This window comes from Pituophis catenifer, unplaced genomic scaffold (genome assembly GCF_029215685.1).
Source record: "Pituophis catenifer annectens isolate HBS135680 unplaced genomic scaffold, rPitCat1.0.hap2 SCAF_1, whole genome shotgun sequence".
Lineage (NCBI taxonomy): Eukaryota > Metazoa > Chordata > Lepidosauria > Squamata > Colubridae > Pituophis > Pituophis catenifer.
This window is the reverse complement of record NW_027256881.1, coordinates 186,266,458-186,286,617: the sequence shown is the minus strand read 5'-3', so window position 1 is coordinate 186,286,617 and position 20,160 is coordinate 186,266,458. Positions and strand designations below refer to the sequence as shown.

Sequence of the window (20,160 nt, the reverse complement as noted above, 5' to 3'; positions counted from 1 at the left end):
AAACAGGCTCAGACTCAACCCCTCCAAGTCCAAGTGGCTGTGGTTTCCGGCGTCCCGTTATAGCCAGCTGGTTCCATCGCTGACTATTGGGGGTGAGATCTTGGCCCCCTCAGAGAGGGCTCGCAACTTGGGTATCCTCCTGGATGCGCGGCTGTCTCTAAAAGATCATGTGACAGCTGTGGCCAGGGGGGCTTTTTATCAGGTTTGCCTGATTCACCAGTTGCATCCCTTTCTCGATTGGGACTCCTTGCGCATGGTCACTCATGCCCTTGTCATGTCATGGCTGGACTACTGTAATGCTCTCTACATGGGGCTCCCCTTGAAGAGCACCCGGAGGCTCCAACTGGTCCAGAATGCGGCCGCGCGGGTGATTATGGGAGCGACATGGCACTCCCATGTAACACCTGTCCTGCGTGAGCTGCACTGGCTCCCGGTGGTCTCCCAGGTGCGATTCAAGGTATTGGTTATCATCTGTAGAGCGCTCCATGGCTTAGGACCTGGGTACTTATGAGATCGCCTTCTGCTACCGATGGCCTCCCACCGGCCAGTATGCTCCCACAGAGAGGGACTCCTCAGGGTACCGTTGGTCAAACAATGTCGACTGGCGACCCACAGGGGAGAGCCTTCTCTGTGGGGGCACTCGCCCTCTGGAATGAATTGCCCCCGGAGATATGAATGATCCCTAACCTACGCACCTTTCACCGTGCCCTCAAGACATTATTGTTCCAACAAGCTGGGCTGGCCTAAACATTAATTTTAATGGGTTGCTTTTGTTTTTTTAATGATGTCAAATTATTTAATATGTTTTTAAATTGCTTTTAAATTTTATATATGTGTTTGTTTTATCTTTGGCTGTACACCGCCCTGAGTCCTTTGGGAGAAGGGCGGTATAAAAATTAGATTAAATAAATAAATATGTTCCCTGCAAAGTTTCTTCCAACTAGCCCCTCCAACTATATTGCATTATAATTCTCACAATTCTCAAGTCAGTGTGACCACTGGCCGTACAGCCTGGGAGCACACAGCTATGTCAATCCAAGGCTGTTATGCCAAATAACGGAAGGATGAAGCTAAGACAAGTTTTTATGTATCCAACACTTCAAGTTTTACAATTAAACAGGGATTGACTGGGCAGTTTTGACTCTCACTGATGAAGGCAAATATAGGTGTCCCAGGATAATGTTGGAAGATCCAATCTGGGTCGGTCACTGGGACCAGAGGTTTAGTCTTCCGAGCTTTCAGATTTGTGCTGGAGTGTTTTGACTCTTTCCAGGACAGGAGAGATGCCAGGATGCCACAGTGCTCATAATGAACCAGCTACCAATTAGTACACCCCCTTCCTAACTAACAGAAGAGTGGACATGTCAGGTCTTGTCTGATATGTGCCTCAATGTGCCCCCTCGTTTCACATGAGGAAGGGGAGACTCCATTCTTCTCTGTAAGAACATAGCACCGCTGCTATTCTGGCCTGTTTGGTGGAGACCACCAAACTCCTTGCACTTTTACATATGTGGGACCCTTGAGCAATTCTGCTATTCAGCCATTGCATCAGAATAATGGGAGTTGAGAGACCAAGTGAACCAGACATTCTTCAAATAGCATAATGCACAGCCATGCAGAGTAATAGATTTCAGCTGTGATAGTTGCTACTTGGAGCAGAAGTTGGAATGGGCAGTAGGAGAAAGGTGGGACTCGCCCTTGGTTATGTGATGGAGAGAAAATACACTTATGCAAGCAGGTTTGCACCCTCACTAAGTTCGCACAGCCTGTGCGAAAAGGGCTTACCTGACATAAAAGTTTAAATTTATGGCTAAGAAGCAATTAGCATTTGGGACTTTCCTAGTTCACTACTCTCATTATTACCCATTGTGCTGCCTCAGTGTTCTGAACGTAGCTGACCAGTATTTCTAAAAACAAATTGGTGACAACAATAGAAATACTTTTCTTTGTAATCGCAGTTTATGAAGATAGCCTTTATGGGAACCTCTAAAAGCGGGCATCCCTTTGATGGTGATAACCTTGGCAGCCAAAACAAAGGAGACTGCACTTTCCTGCGGACGGTTGCTTCTTATAGATAATTGGTCTTGATAACATCTGTGAAGGGCTCCTCCCATCTAGCTGATCATAGCAAAAAGAGAGGGATTTTCCAGAAGCACAAAAGAGTTTACAGTAATGAGAAAAATCAGGACAGTACAAGAATCTGACCTACTTGACACAAAACAGTCATGCTAAATAAAGTCAGCCAACTTTGCTTTCTCAGCATTTAAAGCTTTGTGGGCAACATGAAAAAGGACATTTTTATTTCTATGGCTAATAATTGTCTTGCACAATGAGGTCTTAAAATCAGGGGTGAAATGCTCCTGGTTCGGATTGGATCACCCGATCTGGTAGGGATGACGGTGGGTGGTTCAGAGAACCGGTAGCAAAAATCCCTGCTCTCCCCATGCCCAGCTGAGCCGCGCAATCATCAGAGGCTTTTTCCCCCTCTTTTAAAAGCATTTTTTCTGCAACCTCTTCAGCCAAAGAGGTTGTAGAAAAAGAAATGCCTTTAAAAGCCTCTGACGATCCCAGCTGAGTTGCCTGATCGTCAGAGGCTTCTAAAAGCATTTTTTCTGCAACCTGTTCGGCTAAAGAGGTTGTAGAAAAAGAAATGCCTTTAAAAGCCTCTGACGATCCCAGCTGAGTTGCCTGATCGTCAGAGGCTTCTAAAAGCATTTTTTTCCTGCAACCTCTTAAGGTTGTAGAAAAAATGCTTTTAAAAGTTAAAAAAAAAAAAGTTGGCCACGCCCACCCAATCACATTACTCCAACCACCAAACCACGCCCACAGAACCGGTAGTAACAAATTTTACATTTCACCACTGCTTAGAATGCTGTTGGTTTTGCTGCACCGTACCTAGCTGTTTTATAATAATAAAGTTGAGAACCAAAACAATACATTACTGTAGCATTTTCATCTCAAAATTTTCCAGGAGGCCAAATGCAAATAAAACAATTTTGGCAAATTGATGATAAAGAGATGCCAGATCCTTTTTCTCCCTGCCTGAAGGGCCCAATGCTGGATACACTGCAAAGTGCTTTAAACTAGTTTCAGGCCTGTTTGAAAGTCACAATAAACCAGCTTCACTTTGCGTTTAGGTGTAAACTCTAAACTTGAACCTTCACGGCTGTAAACTTTAGGGACTTTCATAAAGTTATCGTTATGTCAAAAATGCCAAATTAAAAAAAAAAACCCTTTCTGCATCCTGCTTCACTTTAGAGCCCATGTAGTCTTTTCATAGCAAATTTGTCTTTCTTACTATTGCTGCTGCTTTTGTAAGGAAGTCATAATTGTTAACACACATTGTACTAACTGAAGGTCTGATATAGAAACCCCTTGTGTGAAAGTCGATGGCTTTTATCATAGCAGTGGCAAAATTTAGATGAAGATTCCCATGGCAAGGAGTTTGGCGAGTGGCATAGATTAAATGGTTGCCTCCCTTCTCTACTACCCCTCAAAACCATCTCTATTATCCCATAAAGGCAGCCTCTGCGAAGACTAGTAAAATGACCTGAGATGAAATCAAGTAAAGACCTCCTTTGCTAGAGTGGCTTTTCTCTAAAGATGGCAGCTAACCTTGAGAGTTAGGGTAGCACAGTGAGAAGGAGAAAGGCTGAAAAGGATAAACTGCTTGGGGGGGGAGAGGAGAGAGATAATTGGGGTTTTCTTCTTTTGTAAAAAATTAAGGACAGATAAGTTTGCACTAGTTTGAGTGTTTCTTAAAATGTTAAGAAACCCAAGTTCACCGATAATTAGAGGATGTTCTTGGAGTTACAGGTAAGTAGTTCAGGGCGCACGTGTTGAAGAATACTTCAGTTCTACAGAAGCATTATGTGATTGTAATTTTTTTTTACATTGACTATGGTTTTAACACAATTTAATACATTTTTAGATATTGGGGAGTTGTAAGAATGGGTGGATTGGAGAGATCTTATAAACATCATAAGCAAGCAAGCAAGCAAACAAATAACTCAATAAATAAAGTTAAAAAGTATTTATATAAAATCAGAGTTTTGTGCAACAGCATTGGAAAAATATAGCATAATCATGTAGCATACTATACAAATTTAAAACACTGGAAAGTATTTCATTTCCTGATTTGGAACATCACTTTCTAAGGAAACTAGATAATCGAGAGGCTGCTCTGGATTTCAGCTGACTATTAATTGAATTTTGTTATTTCAGTAACCTGGCTTTAAATAAAAATCGACAATATGATGTGTTTCACTTTCAATCACACTGCTGTTGAATTTCCGTAATATGCTGCCTTGAAACTTTGTCACTTGTAAACAATTTGGTATAAAAGCATATTGAAATATCACAAAAATTAGGATATACTGAACTAATTGAACTAATAAATTGAACTAATAAATTGAACTAATAAATATTGAAAAATCATAATTTTGTTGTGTGTGGATTGGATTAAGCATCTGACCTAAACTATTAAACTATGAAAATACTGCATTAATCTTGCACTTAATAAACTTGGGTATCTCACTTCCTATTCTTCACACATGAAGTAATGTTTTTATTTTCAGGTTTGAATAAATCAATTTCTCTAATATCTAAATTTTGGAAATGAAAAATATCTTAACTGAATAAGCCACAAGTGGATAGGTCCATGGAACAAAATTGACCGTAAATTTTGGTTAATGTAATTATCAATACTAATTATCAATATTAATCTGATTTATCAAGATAAATCAGATTAAATTAACAGACTTTGTGTGATGTGCAAATTCAGCATAGTTATATCAATGAAAGTTTGAATAGTACAGTATATGAGGTTCATTCTAGCCATGTCAAACCATTATCTGAACCAAATCAAATATTTGTTTAAGCAAATTAAGAGTTACAATCAAGATGATAATTCTGTATATCTCTTAGAAAAATATATTTACAGTACAGGGAAATTAAGATCATTCTCTTATAAACACATATTAATACACACAAACTTGTTCATCTGCATTTTAAAATCTTCAGTATCTGAAAGTCACTCAGCTGCATACGGAGAATTCAACTACAAGAGAACAAAAATATAAGTTTATTGGAATTAATAGGTATTTTTTTCTTAAATGTAATATGAACTGCAGCTTCTTGAAAATAATTAAAATGCCAATAGGACTCAATTTATTCTCATAACTAATTTTAAAAAATGAAAATGCCATGGACATAATGATTGGTACTCCTTAGAAGTTAAGAGACATTGGATTTTAATGACTTCTCAAAAGAAGCTATTTATTTTAATTAGTATCACAGATGTCTTCAATCTCATATCAGTCATTCAGTTTATCTGAATGGAGAAAAAAGCCCAGGCATTTTGTGTCATTGCGTACAGCATAGTGAACATGGACAGGAAAATGAAAGTAGGGAGATGTCTGAAGAGGAAGATAATAGCCAAGCATGGTAAAGGGAAAGGCTACAAAACGACCTCCAAACAGCTTTATGTTCCTGTGATCTTGGATGCAAATATCAATAAGTTTAAGGTCCATGGGACTATAGTCAGCCTCCCTGGATGTGGCTGCAAGAGAAAAATTGACCCCGATATCAACAGAAAGATAGTTTGAATGGCAGGAGAAAGAACCAAGGAAAACTTCAGAACAGATCCTGGCTGGCCACTAAGATCAAGGTATGGGTAGTCCTCGACTTATGACCTCAATTAAATCCAAAATTTCTGTTGCTAAGTGAGACATTTGTTAAATGAGTTTTGTCCCATTTTACGACCTTTCTTGCCTCAGCTGTTAAGTGAATCCCTGCAGTTGATAAGCTAGTAACTCGGTTTTTATGTGAATCTGGCTTCCTCATTGACTTTGCTTGTCAACAGGTTCAAAAGGGATCACATGACCCCGGGACACTGCAACTGTCATACGTACAAACCAGTTGTCAGGCATCTGAATTCTGATCACATGATCATGGGGATGCTGCATAGGTTGTAACTGAAAAAACGGTCGTAAGTCACCTTTATCAGTGCCATTGTAATGTTGAATGGTCACTAAATGAACTGTTGTAAGTTGAGGACTACCTATACAACAATATTGAGTGGTACCATCCAATACTGTCTGAGTGAAAATGGCCTTCATAATAGAAGATCCAGAAAGACCTCACTTCTGAAAGACAGACACACAAAGGCCAGACTGGAGTTGGATAAAATGCATGTTGACAAGCCACAGTCCTTCCACAGACTTTGGGCAGATGAAACAAAAGTGGATCTTTTAGGTAGGTCACAGCAGCTCTATGTTCACAGAAGAAAAAAACAATGCCTTTAAGGACAAAAACACCATCCTTGTTATAAAACATGGAAGAGGCTCCCTAATATTATGGGGTTGCTTTGCTGACTCCAGGACTGAGTGCCTTGAATCTGAGCAGGGCACAAGAAAATCAGAAGATTATCAAGGCATTCTGGAGTGGAACATAATGCCCCCAGAAAGCTCTGGGTCAGTTGCAGGTCATAGTCCTCAGGCAGGATAATGATCTAAACCAGGGGTCTCCAACCTTGGCAACTTTAAGACTTGTCCACAAGTCTTAAAGTTGCCAAGGTTGGAGACCCCTGATCTAAACCATATATCTAAGAAAACCAAAAATAGTTAAAAAGCAAATATTTGTCTTTCCTTAAGTGGCCTGCTATGAGTTTGGATCTGAATCTAACAGAGTATCCATAGAAAGTGCTGAAACTCACATTTGGGAGAAGGAATCTAAAAACTAACCAGAACAATTTGTTCAAGAAAAAAGGGACAAATTGCCAGTTGAGAAGTATGGATGTTTTATTCAGAGTTAACAGAAAGTACTTTGATTGCAGTTATTGCCTCAAAACAGTGTGCTTGAGAAATATCTACAGAATAAATCGGGGTACCAGTAATTATGTCCATGCCATTTTTAGATAACTTTGGGTTGTGATGACAAATGAGACTGGAATTTCCATTGCTAAGCAGTACAGTTATAAAACTCGATACATTCCAATTTTTAACAAATATATTTTATCTAGTTTTATCTATTTTTAGTTTTATCTATTATCTATCTATTTTATCTCTGTCTTTAGCCCAGGTTCTAAGCTTCTAAGCTTTTGAATAGTTTCAGCATCTCATTTTTAAGGAATCTATCTGAAATATTAATCTAATGCTGTAAATCTTTGGGGAAAGCTTCAATAATTGAACTGAACCACCAATGTCCTTAAATTGGTCCGAAATAATTTGAGTTGTGACAGCCCAAAATGATTGCGATATAACCTGAGTGTCTGCCTTTGCAAATGTGCCTTCTGCTATATTTCCACTTTCAGTTGCATTTACTTGTTTATAAAATGGTTTTCACTTTCCTGAACTGACTGTTTTAAGTTCTGTATATTCAAGTTGCTATCACTCCCCCAATAAAGATATTCTCAGCAGCAAAAGCTTAGGAATGTATGAAGAATCAAACTAAAGAAATAGTAGCATTTGCAAATCAACACTCTTTTATTAAACAGTTATAACAATAAGCTCTGATAATTCAGATAGCTTATTATTTGTCATGAATCAAACAGTCATTTTTTCAGTACCTGCTTGTAAAATCATAGAAATGGTGGTAGATTTTAGGAGAAACCTTCCTATACTACCACCTCTTACAATACTAGACAACACAGTATCAACAATAGAGACCTTAAAGTTTCTAAGTTCTATCATATCTCAAGACTTAAAATGGACACCTAACATCAAAAACGTCATCAAAAAAGCACAACAAAGAACGTTCTTTCTGCACCAACTCAGAACGCTCGAACTACCCAAAGAGTTGCTGATACAGAGGAATTATTGAGTCTGTCATCTGCACCTCTATAACTGTCTGGTTTGGCTCTGCAACCAAACAAGACAGACACAGACTTCAAAGGATAATTAGAACTGCAGAAAAAAACAATTGCTACCAACCTGCCTTTCATTGAGGACCTGTATACTGCACAAGTCAAAAAGAGGGCTGTGAAAATATCTACAGACCCCTCACATCCTGGGCATAAATTGTTTCAACTTCTACCCTCAAAATGACACTATAGGACACTGCACACTAGAACAATCAGACACAAGGACAGTTTTTCCCTGAATGCCATCACTCTGCTAAACAACTAATTCCCACAACACTGTCAAATTATTTACTAATTACTATTATGTATTTACTATTACTATTCTTCTTCTCATCCTTCCTAGTACCTATCTCTTCCCACTTATGATTATAACCATGTTGCTTGTATCTTTATGATTTATATTGTTTTATTTAGTTTTCTAGTATGATTTGATTGCTCATTTAGTATCCTTTGACTATCATTAAGTGTTGCACCTTATGATTCTTGACGAATGTATCTTTTCTTTATGTACACTGAGCATATGCACCAAGATAGATTCCTTATGTGTCCAATCACACTTGGCCAATAAAGAATTCTATTCTATTCTATTCTATTCTATTCTATTCTATTCTATTCTATTCTATTCTATTCTATTCTATTCTATTCTATTCTATTCTATTCTATTCTATTCTATTCTATTCTATTCTATTCTATAAATAAAATAAAAATAAACAAAACCTGTGTAACGTACAGCAGTTTCCATTACAGAAGGGCTCAAGTGTTCTCTCAAAACCGCATAAACACTTGGTGACATGGGAAGAAGATCTGATGGAGAAGGTGGATCTGTGGAATTATTCAGACTTTAAAAAAAAGACAATTACGTTTAGTGAGTGAAACATGATATACTTTGTAACACCTTACTTTTATTGTTCTCACATGTTTGCAATGCCTTTCCTTTCATTCCATCACCCCCTTTCTCTCAATCAAATTATTTTTTTTAAAAAAAGTTCGGGTTTCTCAGTATGTTTTAACATCTCAGTTAAAGAACAACATCATCCCGCAGCAGAGTTTGCTAAGTTTCCTATATTAATTACTTTAGGAAATAACAACTGAAACAAATAGAATAATTACTCACATTTTGGAGACTGGAATGAAGACAGAGGGGACATAACCTTTGGTTCCTCCTTCTGTAGGTCTTGATACTAAATGTAAAATATGATGCACATTAAATCTGGATCAAGATTAAAAAGTGTAAGAGATTCTGGGTATCTAGGAGGAGGTCACTTCACACATTTAGCTCAATTAAGGGAAGGGGAGACATTCAGAATAATTTCTGACCTTCATTAGGCTGAGAGCTGTAGTGCTTTCCAAAAGCTTTGTCTTTGGGGATATTGGGATAAAGATACTGCAATGGGTTTTCAGGAATGTTATCTGCCAAAATAACTTTGTAATCTCGTAATATATCTGCAAATGGCAGGGCAGTTAAGCGGCCTTTGTTATATGGTTCAACAGAGTGAAATTTCATTTCCCCTGCAAAGATAACAGAGTTGTTAATAAGAGGATAGACTTATAAGGAGTACTATATGCATATGTATACGGCAATCAAATTAATAAGGGGATAGGTTCGCAGATTTTATAAACAAACAAACAAAAAGGACAGAGCACAACTTGGAAAATAAAATGCCAAATCCACAAATACTGCCAAATTGAATCAAGCATCATTAGTTCAGCATGTCAAATCAAAGGATCAGAGTTCTCTTGTACCTACCCACAAAGGGTTTAAGGAATCATAAAGGAAAGATGAAGATAAAGTGAAGCGTTATGTATTTTAGCAGTACAGAACTTACCATTTTCAGACTGGGATACCCAGGTAAACGTAATCCCTCCTAAATTGCTTTCACTAAACCTCAGCAAAAACGTCCCAGGTTTCTTGTCTTTCAGCAAAGCTCGCTCCTTTTCTTTGTTCACAAAACCCATTATACACCTGCAAACAGGATGTGAAAGTACAACACTATGTGGATGCATACCTGTAAAAAAGGACTGTGGAATTCACCTGGGAAAATGTTATATGATAATCCCAGATAATTTCTGGTTGGCAGACCAAAACGAAAGTTCTACAGGATTAATCAGCCTTGTAGTCTAACAAAGGAACAAAAGACCAAATATGATTAGAGAAGTGGCACCGGAGGAAGGAATTTATTTTTCAATTGCCACTCTGACACAAATACAGGAGTGGTATTTTGTCCGGTGGCTGAGCAGGTGACATTTAACTATTTTTGGCTGATCTAGGGAAAAAAAACACCCAAACAGGGTTGAATCTGATTATTACTCAGATGAGAAACCATCAAGAATTTCCCAGTTTGCAGGCTACATTGGGAGGTTAACAACCACAAAACATCCTGGAAGAAGCAGCAAGAAATCACTTCTTCTATACTGCTGCCAAGGAAACTGCATTGATACGGGCACAAAGTCACAAGGTTCAACTTGTGTTTGAATTTGAAGGAGAATCTGCTTCTTTCTGCAGGTAGAATAAAAGCTTCAAAGAAGCAATATATAGTCAGGAAGCTACAAACCTCTTCCCCAATATCCCTTCTTCTGCCATTGCATTTCCCACCATCATTAATGTCTCCCAATCCTCTTTAAAAAAATAAATATGGATTAATAATAGCGATTCTTTCAAGTCATATGCTAATTGGAATCATTATTATTAATTATTGATTAATTATTCAGTTAAGCATTTTGCTCACACCTTCCACAATGTATCTTGAAAATAAGATATATGCATCTAACGATTGATATGATCAATCTTCATTCTCTACCTTGACTGTGCAAGCAATATGTAGTGGAGTTGAGTGCATGTATTACGGAATTATTTCTGCAGCAGAATATCAAGAATATTACATTTGGGGTTCTGATCACAGAATTCTGCTAAGTGCAAATTGGATAAAGGTAAGAGAACCAGAATTCGACCAACTAATTCTTCCCTATGGATTTGCTGAATATCAATTATACTTACCTCTTTTTTTTTGCACAAGCAAAGCTTTCCCCACAGCTTTAATTTTGCAAAAATGCTGCTTACCCGTCAATCCAAAGAGGAAGAACATGTTTTTTAATCAGATCCAAGATTGCTTCAAGCCATGCCCAAAATGTAAACGATTTACCAGGCAAGTGTTCCTGTTTTTAAAACGAATTTGGGTACAGTATAAATGAAGCAATATATTTAAGTAACATATCAATAAGTACACATCATTCAAGTCATTTATAAAAACCTTGAAGAATAAAGCACCCAGCATTGGTGCTCTACTACCTTTTTCAATCTAAAGAGGAACTAATGCTGAGTAAAGTTAGTCCTTACTTACCAACTGCAATTGGGACTGACAACCTGAACTTGTTAGGCAAATCATTGTGGGTTATTAAGTGTGACATCACAGGACTCACTTGCGACTTCCTGCCAGCTTCCCCATTGTCTTTGCTTGTTAGAAGTCAGCAATGAATCGTAAATGGTCACCAGTTGTAAAGCACTTACGTTGAAATCAAGTTGACTGCACGGATGCTGCAAAGCCGCAACTTTGAAGATCTATTGTAAGATTCCTTTTTCAGCACCATTATAACTTTGAACAAGCAAGTAGCCAATAGGCAAAAACTATACTCTTTCAGAATGATTTTTGAGAGAGCTATATATTCCTTTATTATCATGAAAGAAGCCTTCCTGAATTCAAGATATAATATATCTACATACAGATAGTCCTTGACTTACAACCATTCATTTAGTGACCATTCAAAATTACAATGGCACTGCAAAAAAGTGACTTATGACTGTTTTTCACACATACGACCATTGCAGCATCCTAATAATCATGTGTTCAAAATTCGGTTGCTTGGCAACTGGCATGTATTTATGATGGTTGCAATGTCTTGGAGTCATGCAATCATCTTTTGCAACCTTCTGACAAGCAAAGTGAATGGGGAAGCCAGATTCATTTAACAACCGTGTAATTAATTTAACAACTACAATGATTCCATTAACATCTGTGGCAAGAAAGGTCATAAAATGGAGCAAAGTTCACTTAACAATTGCCTTGCTTAGCAACAGAAATTTTGGGCCCAATTGTGGTTGTAAGGTTAAATTACAAGGGCTACCTATAATTCTAAATCTATTAAGGGAATTATTAAAAAATGAAATAAGTTTGTTCTGGCAAGGCTCTCAAACGAGCCCTGGTACTTAACGTATTGTCTTCAAGGTGCTTACAGATCAGTTTTATCTATTCTAACTAGCATCTAGTACCTGAGTCAGATATAATGATCAGAATTTTCTCTCTTTTTAAAACAGTGACATTAGTTCTGTACAAGTGTTCCTTAATAGTTGTATTTTTTAATAACTGTAATCTTTAATAGCTGTATTCCAGTCTTGGGTATTACTCTAAGAGGTCCCCATTATGCCTTTTAAAATACATATGCCTTTTCCTAGTAAGAGCTCAAACTCACCTGGTTGAATACTCTTAAGTATTAGTATATACACAATGAGGGCAATGAACTTTATAAGTCAATATTTTTGCCTGTTTTTCACTGAGTGGTTTAAGAATATTTTGATTTTTTGCAAGGCATAATTTATTTTACGCTCTTTCTTCAGAATTTCAGTTTCATTCCCCACAGACAGAACCAATTCATGCTTCAGCAAAACATATTTTTACCAGTTCTTGTCTTGACCCTTTTTGAATCTAAGATTTTGTTAGTTTTTGATTAACAATTATTTATGCTTTCTGAGAAATTTAAATTAATGTTACCCATTTAAAAAAAAGTCCAATTCAAATTGCCAAAGGCCTTTTCTCCATCTTATAGTATCAGTGCAGCTTGTTTTTCATTATATTGTTCCAAATACTCCAAAATATCCAAATCATTTCTACTATATTATCTCATAATTGTCTTTTGAATAAAAAAAAAATCCTAAACAGAAAGAGGCGTTTCCAGTATTTTTTAAGAGAAAAGATATAAACAGTGTCAGCCTTAACTTTTCCACTGTTCCTTTTTTAAAACATTGTCAATGCATTTAAAAATTCTCCCTTGCTTTGTAGCACTTAACAAGTAGTTTCTTTTCCAAATAGTACAGCCACCCATTCACACTAGTGAAGCAAGGTTGACCCACTAACCATTCTATTTGCAATAGGGAGAGCACACTTTAACATTAAGGTTACTTATAGAAATTTCACATGAAGGATACCTTTACCTGAGACAAGAAAGAACCTTATGGAAAGAAAAGGATACAATCTTACAGAAGGTTCTAAAGAAAAAAATAGACCCTCCTAGACCGTCTCCTGCCACCAATAGCCTCCCACCGACCAGTCCGTTCCCACAGGGAGGGTCTCCTCAGGGTGCCGTCAACCAAGTTATGTCGACTGTCGGCGCCCAGGGGGAGGGCCTTCTCTGTGGGAGCCCCATCCCTGTGGAACGAACTGCCCCCGGAAATTCGTAAGATCTCCAACCTCCGGGCGTTTCGCTGCGCACTGAAGACCCTATTATTCCGCCAGGCCGGACTAACAACACAATAGCTTTTAAATTGGGATATTTAAATTTATTGGGGTTTTAAATCTGAGCCACTTTATTTAATTATTTTAAATTTTATATTGTTGTTTTGTTTGTGTTTTTAAACAGGCTGTACACCGCCCTGAGTCCAAGGGAGAAGGGCGGTATAGAAATAAAATTATTATTATTATTATTATAGAAAGATCCTGTGATACTGCAGGACGAAGATTATGTAATAAGCAAGTAGGAAAGTAACATTTTGAAAATGAGATATATTAATGACATACAGTACCTTACAGAATTTTGACCACGAAAGTTGATAATCACCAGAAGTAATCTGTTGCCCTAAAATATAAATAGAAAAAAGTGGGAGTGACGTCTTTCCAAAAAAATCACTTGTTTTCAAATGAAGTCATGATAGTTTTAAAAGACAAACCTGTTTTCTTAACTGGAACTTCAAAGCAAAGACTCTTTTCTACTACCCTAATTGAAACTCTCATGTCCATGTCAAACCATGGATGGGAAATTAGTCTGATAAGGCAAAGCACATTCTCGGTTCCTACCTGTTAGCTTTTCTGCCAGCATACCGAGTTGATCCGAATTCAGACCACGGCCAACATATGATGAAAACTGCCAGCTCAGGACTTCTAAGAGTTGACTCAAAGTGACAGGGATTGGATTATTAAAGAAAGCCAAGTTCTGCAGCCAAATAAAAATTAATACAGACTTTGATTAGCTCCACTTCCAGTTTTTGTGTATTACTATAAACTGCTGGGAGACTCTGAGGGCCCAAAGATAGAGGTAGAAATGGGAAGAATAATAATTATATTTAAATATTGTGAAAATTCAAGGCTTTTAAAGTAAGGTCAAAAGCCCTAAATACTTAATTTTTAGAGACCCTGGAAGGAAACCATCAAGAACATATGCAGTAGCATCATTAAAATAAGGATATTAGTAGGTTCCAAATAATATGATGATGTTTTGCCCTTCAGAAATTTAAAAAAATTGAGTCTTTTTGCAGGCAAAACATGCCATTATAATTCAGTTTTATTGTAAAATGCTAAATATCTTTGTCTGTATGCACAGACAAAGCTGTAGCTCTATGGAGCTTTTAAGTCCATAATTCTTCTTGTACTGGGTGTACTAATTTTTATTTTGCTTTACTAATTTCAGTTAGGAAGTATGCAATAGTAAGCCAATTGCTTTACTGGGTATTCTGCAGCCCTAAAAGAGAACATGCACTTTTATAAACACCTTTAAATTCATATTTTCGTTTTACAAACAAGAAAAAGCAAAAGACAATTAGAACATTTGCACTTCTCCAAAGGGTTGAAAAATAGCCTACAAAAATACCTATATTAGAGAAAAGGCATGCAGTAATATGAGGATAAATAAACAAGAACATAAAGAGACATGAGACATCTATTAAAAGACGCCTATTTTAAAAATGTGGAGCATAAACATTCATACAGATTTTGTAAATGGAACAATTATTTCCATTTGCAAAAAATACTGACCGAGAGAAATCTCCTCAGAAAAAAATTAGCAGAAAGGCATATAAACATTTTCTGCTGATCAATGAACTACAGATAGTCCTCGATTTATGACCACAATTGAATCCAAATTTTCTGTTGTTAAGAAAGACATTTGTTAAATGAGTTTTGCCACCCCTTTATGACCTTTCTTGCCACAATTGTTAAGTGAATCACCATAGTTGATAAGTTAGTAACATGGTTGTTAAGTGAATCTGGCTTCCCCATTGATTTTGGTTCTCAAAAGGTTGCAAAAAGGGATCGCATGACCTTGAGACACAGCAACGGTCGTATTAATCAGTTGCCAAGCATCTGGATTTTGATCACATGACCATGGGGATGCTACAAATGTCGTGACAAAAATGGTCATAAGTCACTTTTTTTTAGTGCCATTGAAACTTTGAACTGTCACTAAATGAACTGTTGTAAGTCCAGGACTACCTGTACATCACACAAAAGAAGCCTAAGGGGGCTTACTTGCTTTTATACTCATCTTATGAAAAAGATAATTGGCTATGCAAAATGTACCTGGAGTTCACTTGTGGACAAGTTATACCAGATGACGGAAGCCCAAGCATTAGGCAATTGGCTGACATTAGAAATCATCACCACTGGTAAACAGCTCGTCTGTTGAGAAAGATAGATGAAGGAATCAATGTAGACACAGAACAGAGCAAGATTTAATAGCCCAGGGAATAGGTTACAGGTCTACAACAACTGCATTGCGAGAAGTATTGTAACGTTAGAAAGGAGAATATGCTGAGAATATGCTCTTTCAAATTTTTGCAAGGATTGAACATCGAAAACTGTATATAAAAAACCCAGTTTTTTTTCCTTGCTGGGTTATACTTAAGAGGTTATGCAAAACGTAACCTAATTTACCTCATAAGCAAATTTTGCATTCTAAATAAATTAGAAAACTGTTAAAAACAATGCAAATGGATTGTTTTTCTGCTGAGAACTTACAACTAATGCAATTAATTTTGTTAGCTATTTCATTTTCATTTTTTGTTTTCAATATGGGATGAAAAAGAAGAAGTAAAGGGCAAACTTAGCTGAAGGAGCAAGTCTGCACAGAGCACAGAATTCTTACTGAACTCTTCAACCCCTTCAGCAGTTGGTTTTCAAGTAGACATTCCCAGCAGAGAATCTAAGTCACTAAGTATCAGAAGTCACACATGCAAAAAAAAAGCAAGAAATGAGAACCATCTAAGATCTGTTCATGCTATTTTATAATACCTCCTATATTGGCTCCAAAAAAATAAATATTTTCATTACATGTACCTTCCAGCACCTAAAACAGGTACTTACTTGTTCGAGCACCACACTGTTGGCAAATACAGGTGAAACTCGAAAAATTAGAATATCGTGCAAAAGTTCATTTATTTCAGTAATGCAACTTAAAAGGTGAAACTAATATATGAGATAGACTCATTACATGCAAAGCGAGATAGTTCAAGCCTTGATTTATCATAAGTTTGATGATTATGGCTTACAGCTCATGAAAACCCCAAATTCACAATCTCAGAAAATTAGAATATTACATGAAATCAATAAAACAAGGATTGTACATAGAACAATATCGGACCTCTGAAAAGTATAAGCATGCATATGTACTCAGGACTTGGTTTGGGCCCCTTTTGCATCAATAACTGCCTCAATGCGGCGTGGCATGGATGCTATCAGCCTGTGGCACTGCTGAAGTGTTATGGAAGACCAGGATGCTTCAATAGCGGCCTTCAGCTCTTCTGCATTGTTTTATCTCATGTCTCTCATCTTTCTCTTGGCAATGCCCCATAGATTCTCTATAGGGTTCAGGTCAGGCGAGTTTGCTGGCCAATCAAGCACAGTAATCCCATGGTCATTGAACCAGGTTTTGGTACTTTTGGCAGTGTGGGCAGGTGCCAAGTCCTGCTGGAAAATGAAGTCAGCATCCCCATAAAGCTTGTCTGCAGAAGGAAGCATGAAGTGCTCCAAAATCTCCTGGTAGACGGCTGCGTTGACCCTGGACTTAATGAAGCACAGTGAACCAACACCAGCAGATGACATGGCTCCCCAAATCAACACAGACTGTGGAAACTTCACCCTGGACTTCAAGCATCTTGCAGTGTGTGCCCTTCCATTCTTCCTCCAGACTCTGGGTCCTTGGTTTCCAAATGAGATGCAAAAGTTGCTCTCATCAGAAAAGAGGACTTAGGACCACTGAGCAACAGACCAGTTCTTTTTTTCTTTAGCCCAGGTAAGACGCTTCTGACGTTGTTGTTCAGGAGCGGCTTGACAAGAGGAATACGGCATTTGAAGCCCATGTCCAGGATCCGTCTGTGTGTGGTGGCTCTTGATGCACTGACTCCAGCCTCAGTCCACTCCTTGTGAAAGTCCCCAACACTTTTGAATGGCCTTTTCCTGACAATCCTCTCCAGGCTGCAGTCATCCCTGCTGCTTGTGCACCTTTTTCTTTCACACTTTTCCCTTCCACATAAGTTTCTATTAATGTGCTTTGATATAGCACTTTGGGAACATCCAACTTCTTTTGCAATTACCTTTTGAGGCTCTCCCTCCTTATGGAGGGTGTCAATGATGGTTTTCTGCACAACTGTCAGGTCAGTAGTCTTTCCCATGATTGTGATTCCTACTGAACCAGACTGAGAGACCATTTAAAGGCTCAGGAACCCTTTGCAGGTGTTATGGCTTACTTAGCTGATTAGAGTGGGACACTTTGAGCCTAGAATATTGAACCTTTTCACAATATTCTAATTTTCTGAGATTGTGAATTTGGGGTTTTCACGAGCTGTAAGCCATAATCATCAAAATTATGACAAATCGAGGCTTGAACTATCTCGCTTTGCATGTAATGAGTCTATCTCATATATTAGTTTCACCTTTTAAGTTGCATTACTGAAATAAATGAACTTTTGCAGATATTCTAATTTTTCGAGTTTCACCTGTACAACATGATTCTTTACTTTGTAATAAAATTGTAACTGACAAAGTCAGGGATTTTATTGTCATGAAATATTAACCATTATGGCAGTATCTTCTACATTATCTACAGCACCTTATCTACATTATAAAGAGCTTCATTGAATCTGATCAATGACTCATCTAATCTGATGCTTTGTTGACAATGATAATAGGCAAAGTTTTCCATGAGTTTTACTGCAAATAATGGTTTGCATGTTTAATCTTCAAACAGAAAAAAGAAAATGTTGCAGGTATTGTTTACCTCTCAAAAGTATAACTAATTATGAATCAATTTTGCTTAGTTGACTTGGCTCAGGCAGGCAGAGTTGCCCATTGATAGAACAAAATTAATCATATTGGTCCAGGGGTGGGCTGTGGGGGTTCGCAAGGGTTTGGGAGAACCTCTAACTAAGATTCTGTGCAGTTCTGAGAACCCCCAAATCCCACTCCTGGTTGGCCCTGCCCACCCCGCCCCTCCCAGGAGTCCCCATGCGGCCTGTTTTGGATGCAGGTATGTGCAGGGCTCAAGGAGGGCAAAAAATGGGCCTACCAGAAGTTCGGGAAGGCCAGAGAGCCTCTGGAGCCTGGGAAGGCCATTTTTGGCCTCCCGGAGGCTCGAGGAAAGCCTCCAGAGCCCAGAGAGGGCAAAAACGCCCCCCCATGCCATGGTGCAGGAGGCCAACTAGGCACGCCCACCCACCAACTGGGCAGAGAACCCCTTGCTAAAATTTTTGAAGCCCACCCCTGTATTGGTTTATTGACCAACAATTAAGAATCAGGCTTCAGCAAATAATTATGTAGAATTTGTTTTTTTTTTTAAAAAAAACAGCAATTATATTCAATTAGATTAGCCTCTTTTTCTATCTATTTAACTGAAGGGACAGATTACAGGTTACCTGAGAGAGGCACAGATGTCTTCAAAATAGTCTTATTTGATTAGCTGAATATAGTCCATTAGCATAAACTTCTAGTGAGTAGTGTGCATTATTTCTAATTCAAATGTTTTCCCATTCATTCAGCCTAGTTCAAAAACACTTACTTCCAAATCTATAGTCAGCCCACATAAGCAGATCTGTGTTTCAAAAGTGATTGAATGTAGTTCTTCAGTTACCACTTGAGGAATCTGAAAAGAGGAATAATAGTTTTTAAATGACATGGATTAGAACTCTTAAGATTGAGAGTATGTCTGCCTCATGACATTTGCAAAATATTTAAATATTTTGCTAAAGCATAATGGTCAGGGAAATTCAAGGGCTGCGCCATTGCAAAAATCTTGTTCATATCCTCAAATCACGGAAGTGGAGCTGAAGTTGAGCACAACAGTACATTTATTTATTTGTAAATTTATTACATTTATATGTAGCCCACCTCACTCGACAAAGGGACTGTGGTCATTGCATATTGTTATACATTAATTTCAAACTCAAATGTGTGTATTACAGATATTATTTTGTATTTTCATTTGGTAAATTACAGATGACAAAAAAGACCAGAAGAGGGAGCCACAAAGCTATTTTCTTTAATTAAACTTTAATGGGGGAAAATGAATTGAGCACAATAAACATTTTAACAATAACATTTTAGAGTGACTTTGTTATTTAAAAACTGGTTATTCAGATTCTTAGGCTCCATTTGTACAATTTTTCTCTTCAAAAATAGGGGGGTGGGGTTGAGTTTAGTATTCAGGAGGTTCATCATTAAGACAGATTTACCTGTCTTTGGACAAATACATAATACATTATAACAAATCCCGGATCCCAGATCTTCACACCTTCCGTCACGCGCTTAAAACGTTTTTATTTCATCAAGCTGGCCTAGCCTAAATCTTCTCCTTTTTTAAATTTAAATTTTAAACATAAATTTTAATCTGTTTAATTATGGGGTATTTTAAAATTCAGCCTAAATTATTTAATTCATTTTAATTTATTTTAAATTTTGTATTTCTGTGTTTTATCTTCTGGCTGTTCACCGCCCTGAGTCCTTCGGGAGAAGGGCGGTATAGAAATTTAATTAATTAATTAATTAAATAAATAAATAAATAAATAAATAAATAAATAAATAAATAAATAGTAAAACATTGTGCCATTATATGTGTTTGGAATCAATTTATCCATTTTAGGTAGTTCCCGCTTAGATAATAGGCCTTAGGAAAGATTAGCATTTATGTTTCAAATATTGCAGTATTATTTTGTTGCTCTTAGGTAATAGGCCTTAGAAAGGATTAACATTTATGTCTTAAATGCTATATAGTATTACTTTCTTCGATCTAACATAAGGTAATGGAATTATGCTATGCTAGAGCTCAAA

The 20,160-nt window shown here is 37.4% G+C and overlaps 1 protein-coding gene across 1 annotated transcript in view; it reads right to left on the bottom strand.

The window, feature by feature from the left end:
* Nucleotides 1-4,956: 4,956 nt before the first annotated feature.
* Nucleotides 4,957-20,160, bottom strand: part of STAT4 (signal transducer and activator of transcription 4) — a 34,662-nt gene continuing 19,458 nt past the window's right edge. The window contains exons 14-23 of the mRNA XM_070956841.1: nt 18,893-18,976; nt 15,421-15,519; nt 13,924-14,059; nt 13,653-13,705; nt 10,920-11,014; nt 9,688-9,824; nt 9,179-9,370; nt 8,976-9,042; nt 8,592-8,700; nt 4,957-5,059 (exon numbers count right to left, since the gene is read on the bottom strand). Coding sequence (XP_070812942.1) covers nt 5,033-5,059; nt 8,592-8,700; nt 8,976-9,042; nt 9,179-9,370; nt 9,688-9,824; nt 10,920-11,014; nt 13,653-13,705; nt 13,924-14,059; nt 15,421-15,519; nt 18,893-18,976 — 999 coding nt within the window. The 3' untranslated portion in view covers nt 4,957-5,032. The remainder of the gene's footprint in view (nt 5,060-8,591; nt 8,701-8,975; nt 9,043-9,178; nt 9,371-9,687; nt 9,825-10,919; nt 11,015-13,652; nt 13,706-13,923; nt 14,060-15,420; nt 15,520-18,892; nt 18,977-20,160) is intronic.